Source organism: Geospiza fortis, unplaced genomic scaffold (assembly GCF_000277835.1).
Source record: "Geospiza fortis unplaced genomic scaffold, GeoFor_1.0 scaffold166, whole genome shotgun sequence".
Lineage (NCBI taxonomy): Eukaryota > Metazoa > Chordata > Aves > Passeriformes > Thraupidae > Geospiza > Geospiza fortis.
The window spans coordinates 11,279,407-11,288,088 of NW_005054310.1; the positions used below are offsets into that span (position 1 = coordinate 11,279,407).

The 8,682-nt window shown below is 37.3% G+C and overlaps 1 protein-coding gene across 1 annotated transcript in view; it reads left to right on the forward strand.

Annotated features, from left to right (window-relative positions):
• The window catches only part of ADAMTS20 (ADAM metallopeptidase with thrombospondin type 1 motif 20), an 85,590-nt gene extending 77,289 nt beyond the window's left edge, over positions 1 to 8,301 (forward strand). Inside the window, exons 30-39 of the mRNA XM_005419307.2 lie at positions 161 to 331; positions 992 to 1,192; positions 1,326 to 1,455; positions 1,610 to 1,704; positions 1,803 to 1,897; positions 2,290 to 2,423; positions 3,094 to 3,185; positions 5,892 to 5,996; positions 6,639 to 7,807; positions 7,848 to 8,301. Of these exons, the coding sequence (XP_005419364.1) occupies positions 161 to 331; positions 992 to 1,192; positions 1,326 to 1,455; positions 1,610 to 1,704; positions 1,803 to 1,897; positions 2,290 to 2,423; positions 3,094 to 3,185; positions 5,892 to 5,996; positions 6,639 to 6,728 (1,113 nt within the window). The 3' untranslated portion in view covers positions 6,729 to 7,807; positions 7,848 to 8,301. The remainder of the gene's footprint in view (positions 1 to 160; positions 332 to 991; positions 1,193 to 1,325; positions 1,456 to 1,609; positions 1,705 to 1,802; positions 1,898 to 2,289; positions 2,424 to 3,093; positions 3,186 to 5,891; positions 5,997 to 6,638; positions 7,808 to 7,847) is intronic.
• The last annotated feature ends 381 nt before the right edge of the window (positions 8,302 to 8,682 follow it).

Consider the following 8,682-nt stretch of genomic DNA (forward strand, 5'->3'; position numbering starts at 1 on the left):
ACAAAGTAAAATACTCTGATTCAGTGAATAATTTAGTCTGACATTGATAGCAGATGTCAAAGGGTATTGCTGTCTGGGTTTTACTGGTGTTTGCCAATCTTATAGGTAACTTCATTCTGTAAATGTCTAGTTGAACTGTGATTAATTTTCTCACTTTTAGTGTTCAACATCATCTAGAAGAAAGGAGATATACAGGAAAGTAAAATGTGTGAATGAAAACCAGCTCCAAGTGGATGACAGTTTCTGTGATCCTGCCACAAAGCCTCCATCATCCAAAACTTGCGGGGTATCTCCCTCTAAATATGTTGTGCTCACAGGAGAACTGTCACAGGTACACTAATTATACTGCTCACACATCTTTTATATATCTTTACATTTAAGAATGTTATATTGCTGTAAAATTTAGGTAACATTTGTGGAGAAGAAGTATATTTGCATTTAAACATGTCTAAACTTTCTCCACATTGACCTTACAAGTCAGCCATGACTTATTGTAGAGGCTGTTATGAGTCTTCCCGTAACCACCCAGGACCTGTGATCACTAACCAGAGGAGAGCTGCCCCTACCATAGGATCCCTTTGCTGGTTCCCAGGAAACTCTCTTGCAAGCTGACCTCGCTGAAGTAACCAAAAAGCTTTTCCTTGATTTCCATGAAGTGTTTGATCAGTGCTTTGTTTCCCTTGCACATCTGCATTGCCTGCGTGTGCATGTCTGTGCATGGGTCACAACTGAGAGGGAATGAGTGTCTGTGCATGTATCACAGCTGAGAGGGAATGGCTCTGGAACCTTTGAGAAAAGGGCACCATGGTGCTTTGTGGCTCCTTGCACATGTAACAGTTGCAGACCTTCACTTCTGTGCGCTGCTGTTCCAGCCCAAGGCAGCATGCCTCCAATGACAGGCTTAGAGCTGACTAACCTGTAATGCAATTCTGCAGAAACGTCCCAGAACCTTTCACAGCCATGATGTCTGTGCCTGGGGATTTTATTTCAGTGCTCAGAGAGCTGTGGGTTTGGTCACCAGCAGAGGATCCCCTACTGTGTTGGAATCCACTCTGTGCAAGGGCGGCACATGCGCGGCCTTCGGGCTGTAGCGTACCCAGAGTGCCCGGTACAGCCATCCCCCTACATTTACAGATGCAACGTCAAAGGATGTTCACAATCAGCTACCTGGACAGTGGGGAAGTGGACTAAAGTGAGTACAGATGTGCAAACTCATTTTTATAACTGCCTCTTGCATGAATAAATGCCAAGAAAAACTTGCTGACGTAATGATGCTAATTATTTGCTTCTTTCTAAATTAAGTCTTAATGGTTATCTATATCTAGTGCTCAGCATCTTGTGGAGTGGGGATAAAGCAGAGAACAGTAGAGTGTATGACTGAAAATGGCGTATCTAGTGACTTGTGCCTGCCCCATTTAAAACCAGATGCCAGAAAGATCTGCCATGAGAAAGAATGTAAGTGATAGCTGTGATTTTATGCAGTTAATGTTTTCCCAGGTTACTTATATTAAAGCTATAAATATATTTGGAGTGCAATTATGGAAAATTAAGTCCTAAAAGTAAGCTCTGTTCCTGAAATATTAATATGATTTAATCATTCATTTTGAAGGTGAAATTCTTACCACCTGCAAAGATATGCAGATTAAAAAAGGGATGAGAAGGGATGGTGAATACCTACTTAACGTTAAGGGAAGGATGATAAAGGTACTGTTAATATTTATGAGGTTTTTTTAGTACATATTTTTATGAGATAACTCTCTTCTAATAAAAATTTTGCTAAAGGGTTGCATTTTCTCTCCCAGATTTATTGCTCAGGCATGAACTTAGAGAATCCCAAAGAATATTTGACATTGGTAAAAGGTGAAGCAGAAAACTTTTCTGAAGTATATGGATACAGGTACAGAAGTGGTTTTGTAACTTTATGAAGTGCATTTAGTCCTTCCAAAGTAAGATAATAATACTTTTTGTGAGAAATTAGAGTAGGATTTTTTTTCCTTGATTTTCTGTTTTAAATATACAGGAATGTGAGCACACATACAAAAATATGGATACTTCCAGCCTGAAATTATGTTAGTTGTACTAAATTACTGTATTTTTTTCTGCCTTGACTTTGGTAGAAATGACTTTGATCCACATTAGCATTTCAGCTGAGCCAAGATTAAAAGCTGAGCTTGTTGTTCAGTAAAGGTTGTTTAATGTTTTTATGTGGCATAGTGCAGTACACTTATTTTTCACTATGATATTAAGAAAAAATCTCAAAATGAAAACTAAATGTTTGCTGTTCTTTAGGTTGCAGAATCCATATGAATGTCCCTTCAATGGAAGCAGAAGGCAAGACTGTGCCTGTCGAAATGATTACCTTGCAGCTGGCTTCACGGTTTTTAGCAAAATAAGATTTGATGTGGCTTCTATGCAAATTAAAAGTAAGCATTTTGTTAGTTTTAGCCGATTTGAGCATTCTATTGGAATTGTATGTGGTCACAATTGCCAAATTACTATTTTGATCCACTTACAGATCCAGCTGTGCTACCTTGGCGCAAACAAAACTCTTATTTAAGTTAAGAATTCAATGTCAAAAAAAAAAAAAGTCCCAAGTGGTCAAGTGGCATGAATCTCACAGATTCATATTTTTTATGTCAACTACCTTCATTTTCTAAGGTTTTGTTCCCATTATTTAATTTTATTTTAGTCCACAGCTTTTTTTTTTTGTGGAATCTTGTTTCTTTGCTCTGCTTAGTCCCTTCTCAGACCTTGGCAGACACTAAATGAGTGGACAGTGAATCTTGCAGTGCTTCAAGATTCACTGCCTGAGACTGGCAAGCTGGCCCAGATCACCTAGTGTAGTGTCCAGGTGCACATTCACCTTCCTCCCAACCCATTCATATCTCAGAGTGAAATCTGGCCTTTTGGTGCAATAACCAAAATTCAAACCATTGTTTGTCAAATCAAAACATACAGCCTTCCTTTCCAAGGGAACAACAAACAAAAAACCCCACCCAATGAAATAATAAAACACCCATGTTCACACTTTTCCCTATTTCCCCCTGAACTTCAAAAGCAACAGTTAGTGTTGAATAATTTTCTGTTTTCTAGCTACAGATTTTCTTTTTGCTCAGACTATACTTGGGAGAGCAGTACCATTTGCTACAGCTGGAGATTGCTACAGCGCAGCCAGATGTCCACAGGTATTTATGATTTCTTACTCCCTTGAAATGTTTACATAAGAGGAGGAAAAAAATATGTGTGACTTGTTTAGATCTGTAAGGTTCTAAACCAATTTCCTATTCTGTGAGGTCAGTGTACAACATTAATAGGTAATTTTTTTTCTTACTCTCTTCTGTCCTTTTCCTCCATCCCCCCCCCCCCCAACAATTTCCCTCAAATTGTTTATTACACCCTTTCCCTGTAGGCTCTATGTATGTGTCTCCAGCTTTCTGTGTGTTTCATGTACTGCTCTGTCTCCCTCTGGATTTGATGTATCCTTTGTTTCCCCTAACGCTTTCTCAGTCTTTGTTCTCCTCTAGTGACTTTTCTATAATCCTGCATAATTTTCCTAATCTTTTCTTTGTTTCTCTCCTGATGCTTCATGTCTTTGAAGGCTACCAGAGGAAATCAATTTTTTTAGCAGTTTACTTTAAAATTTCCACATGCATTGTTGTGTCTACATTAGTGTTCTAGTTTTATTGGGTGCTGCTTTTTAGGTTAATCTCTATATCGTCCCAGTTTGCTGTTTGCTTTTTCACATCACAGAGTAGTTTGGAAAGACATGAACAGGATCCCTTTTGGGTGAAGCTAAAGCCAGCAATGAGCTTCAGAGGAGGGATCTTAATATACTCTAATGCTATGGAGGATTGGGAATAGGGGAGAGTTAGTCCAAAATAAGTCCCTGATTGGTGCACTGTCTTCAGACTTGGGTTCTCTGGACCACTTTTTACTACACATCTGCTTATACTGCATTGTCCTTCTTGATGATGCAGACATGGCCCTAGTCTGACCTAGTCAACCTTTGCAGCCCCCTGGCAGAAACAGGATTCCTTAGAAAACACTTCAGCTTACCTTACAGTATTAGACAATTTAGGATGAGGTCAAATGTCCTCTGGAAGTGAATTTCTTTTCACTGGCTTTAAAGGAGGTAAGACTGACTGCCTCACACTTGCTTGGAAGTGAATCCCCGTTGCCCATCTGTCCTGGTTGCCTAAACTTAGGACCAGCTGTGGGTGGACACAGCCAAGGGAAGCTAGAGACTGTTCACGTGCAATTTATGTACAAATGAAGTGCCTAGGTTTGGCAGACTTAAACCCCTGGCAAGAAAACAGTTGAAGTTCATTACAGTGTTGGATGCCTTCAACCTGCAAGTCCTTTGGGTCAGCATGATACAAATCTGTTTGCTGTGTGTAGCTTCCGTTGAGAGGTCATTCTGCTTACATGGCTTGGCACTGACACATTTTTTTCCATCTAAAAGTTCTGACTGAAGCTGCCACTTTTGATGCAGTCAAAAGGCTTCCATTGCTGTGCTTTTAGTCCTTGAAATCTGTTCCTGGCCTTGCACCTGCTGCATGATACATCAGACAGCTATTGAGCTGTCATTGTAATTGCAGTAGCATTTCTCATTTATTTTTGGAAGATGATGTCACTGTGAAAGAAGTTACTCTGGTACTGTTAATTATGGAAATCAGTCCACACCATTTGTATGAATTTCCTCCTGCATTAAATGGAAGTCTTCCACTTTGTGGATACTTGGAGAACAACCTACCATATCCATATGAGTTTTTATTAGCCCATCCCGAGTTACACGAGTGCTATAAGCACAGCATCTTTACATAGAAGTGCTCTCAAAATAAATCTGCCACACTGAGCAATATAACTGAATTTTTGCAACAGAATTTAAATGAATCATCATAATAAAAGCTATATATATATTTATATATGTATGACATTATTAAGCAATAAAACACAGAAGCTACCATTTGCAATAAAAAATTGCTAGGTCTGAATACAGAAATCCAGGCTTTCAGTGAATAACGCAGAGGTGTGCAGTTCTCTGATTGTAGTGCTGCCTGAACTAATCATTAGGCTCTTTGTGGGAGCAGTATTTCTTTGTAGCATATTGCACTTCTCTGTGAATGCAATTTAATAATTTTCTGTATCCCAGTTTGTTTACCAAGGTAGTGCAATTTGTTACTTTTAATATATTTCCTATTCTCATAGGAACTGACTGAAGCTAGTTTTCAGTCTGTATTTGTGTAGGCAAATGTTCTAGAATCAATAGTTCTCTGTCAGTTGTGAATGGTTTCTATTGCAAAATACTCCACTTAAAAATATTTATTTTAACATCCACTTCTGTTCTTGTTCAGTTGTGTTATTTATCATACTGAAAAAGCAATGGAACATGATAAGATGATGATGCTTAGACAGTGCGCAAACATTTGAAAATTACGTGTCCAAGTATCTAATTTGTCTTTACAGGCAGCAGTGTATTTTGATCAAGTTATTTCTAAAAAAATCAGGAACTTAAAAAAAATAGTCATTCAAGAAAATCAGCTTCATTCTTGCTTTTGAAAGTCTGTACTTTTTGTAAATTAAAATTTCATTTGTAGAAGGGCAAAAATAATTTCAGTTGTCAGATGTTAGTTTTGTCTTCATACTCAGATGCTACAGATCAGCTGATGCACAGCTGGTGCTTATTGCAGAATAACTTGGTTTTGTGTTGTGAATATCCATAGAAAGGGTGTAAGGCAGCATAACCAGCCCATATTTTGTACACACCTTTGAGTACTTCATGTTTAGTCATATCCCAAGCATGTGTGCAAATATGCCAATGTAAAGTCTTTTAGTGTTTTGGACCCTGTTTATCAGATCCATGGGGTTTTTTCTTTTTTTTTTTTTCCTAGGGCCAGTTCAGCATTAACTTGGCTGGTACAGGTCTGAGATTATCCAGTACAGTGAGATGGATTGCTCAGGGCAACTATGCAACTGCTGACATACACAAATCCCATGTGAGTCAATGCTGTTTTCCTTTACCTGCTCTTACAGCTTGGACAAGAGGTACAAGTGTTGGCTGTAGTGAAAGCTACAGTGATTTTTGTGAATCAGAAATAGCATTCAAGGTCTCTGACCCATTTAAGTTTTCTTCAACAATGTTTAATCACACTGTCCAGTATCTAAATCAGATCAGCACTCCCTGCTTACCCGTCACTTAAATGATTTTAAGAGTTTATCGGATTAATTGGGTTTATTAGAGGCTTTGAATACGCTTCTAAAAATATGCAAACACAACACCCAAGCCTTCACATTTTGTTCAAGATCATCCTACTACAGATTATCCTTTTTGTTTCTTACTTCCATTTCTATTAGCATCGGAAACCTAAAGATCAGTTAAACAAGAACAGTAAGTGTGCCTGGTTTAAGACAACATTGGATGGTAAGCCTGGGAATGGTGGAGAGCCTGGGAACAAGTTGTAGAGTGGTAGTGATAAAGGATCTCTGTTCCTGTTTTGCTAATGCTGCTGTCTCTTGATTTAGTGTTTCTAGGTATGATTTGTCAAAAGGTCTGTTGTGTGCAAACCTCGAGAAACCTTTTGTGCAATGTGATTTCAATCACTTTTCTTGATTGACTCTTCTCTTTGTCTAATTCCTAGGATGGTACTAAAATATATGGAAGATGTGGAGGACTTTGTGGAAAATGTGTTCCTAACACAATTATTGGTCTCCAACTTCAAGTACAGTGAGAACTCTGATGTACTAGGTGCATCAAAGCAAGGACATTTGCCATTTAGGTTCAAATTGTAGGTGCTCTGTATGTGTATATTGTAATTTTTTCATGTCTGTAGTGCTCATTACTGTAACATTCACTAATATGAATTCCTGTTTTCTTCAGGATTAACTCAAGGTTGTATTATCTGTTTGTGGGCTAGCAAGTGCATAAATCACCATCAGAAATCTTCAGATTTTACAGGAGAAGCATTTATTCAAAGTACAGTATGTACTAAGAAGTAAATTGCACTGGGATTACTTCCATGGGTAACACTCTAAATTTTGCCATAATTGTAATTCTTTACCTGTAACTTACGAGTATAATTCTTTATGCAGTATTCAGTAAAATTTATCCTCTACTGATCTTTTATGACAGATTGTGCTAAAATACAGAAAGGAAAGCTTTACTGCTATATAAAGAGACGGGTAATTTCAATACTTCCGATTTTATGCAAACTTGTAGGGATTCTCTGTCAATAACTTAGAGCTGAAAAGTACATAGCCAAAATACTTGAGATAGTTTTATAGATTTGTGTGTTTCTCTGTCAGTGAAAGCATTTTTCCCCATCCCTTTCATTATATTCTTTATGGTGCTCAAATCCTAGCAGAAATACTGAGAATTGTGGTTTAACCTCTGTAGTCTCTATAGCACAAGTTACACATCAGGTCTTAGGTTTGCTGTGGTTACAGGAAAAGAAAATATGGAAACAAATTGCTTCAAAACCTGATTTTAAATCACTGCCTCTCATCCAAGTATACTGTGAAAGCAGTGCATTCTGTTTACCATAGGATCTTGTGTATAATTGCACAAATATGTATTTCCTTAAACACTTTCCATATCCACCTTACTCCTTTACCCTGGCCAGTGGCACATTAGTAAAAGCTGTAGTTGTGTGGGTCCTTCAAAGTCTGATTCAGCATCATTTTCAATAACTTTAGTGAAAAATCTGAACAGAGGCAGCACCCACTGTGGTTTTGGTGTCCATCTTTGACTCGGTTTTTCAATGTCTGTAAATGCAGTTCTAACATCTGCTATTTAAAGAAGAGTTACAAGGTACAGTTCTAACTTCTGCTATTTAAAGAAGAGTTACAAGGTTTAAAAAATGATCTAGCTCTTTGATTTGTTGGTTTGTATTACCTTACAATCCTTATAGAACTGTAGAAATATATGCATATACACAAAATGTGTTTTAGGGCCAACTCTCAGGTATTCAGAATAAATTCTCTACCAGCATAATAATGTATATTATTGTACCAGATAACTATAATGTACCAAATAACTATACGTGCTTTTTCTGACCACACACATTTTGTAAACCAAATATCTATTTTGCAAGCCAGTATAATTGGTAGATCAAGTGGCAGCTATATCACATTTTTACCCACAAAAAGTTAGCCATGAATTAGCAATATTTATTGATTAAAAACAATACTGTACCACAGAAGTGCATCCAGCTTCTTTTAAGATAACACATGTAGGTAATTATTTGTGATCTCTGCATCAGAAATGTATTTTTGCACTATGTGCCTTATAATAGTTGTAAACATTAATAAGACTATGAAACATTATTTTCCTAGAAGTGTTTACATTTGCAATTAAAATCTTGTAATTTATAAAATATTTATATAATAAATATGCTTGTGTGAATGGTACCAGGGTACTTTTGTTTGGGTTCTTTTTGGTATTGTACTCTAAGTACAAAAAGTTGCAAAAACATTTCACCTTCTTTAAGCTGAAATAAGATCATTTACAGAATAATTACATTCTTAATGCTCCTGTACAGTGGTATTCATTGACATGTACTGGAATAACTGGAGGTTATAGTTACAGGAATAATCTCTATTGAAGCAAATCCTGCTTCAGAGTGAAGAACTCCATGTCTGTCTGCTCTTTCTAGTTATCCTCCCACATTCAGCCATATTTTGGGG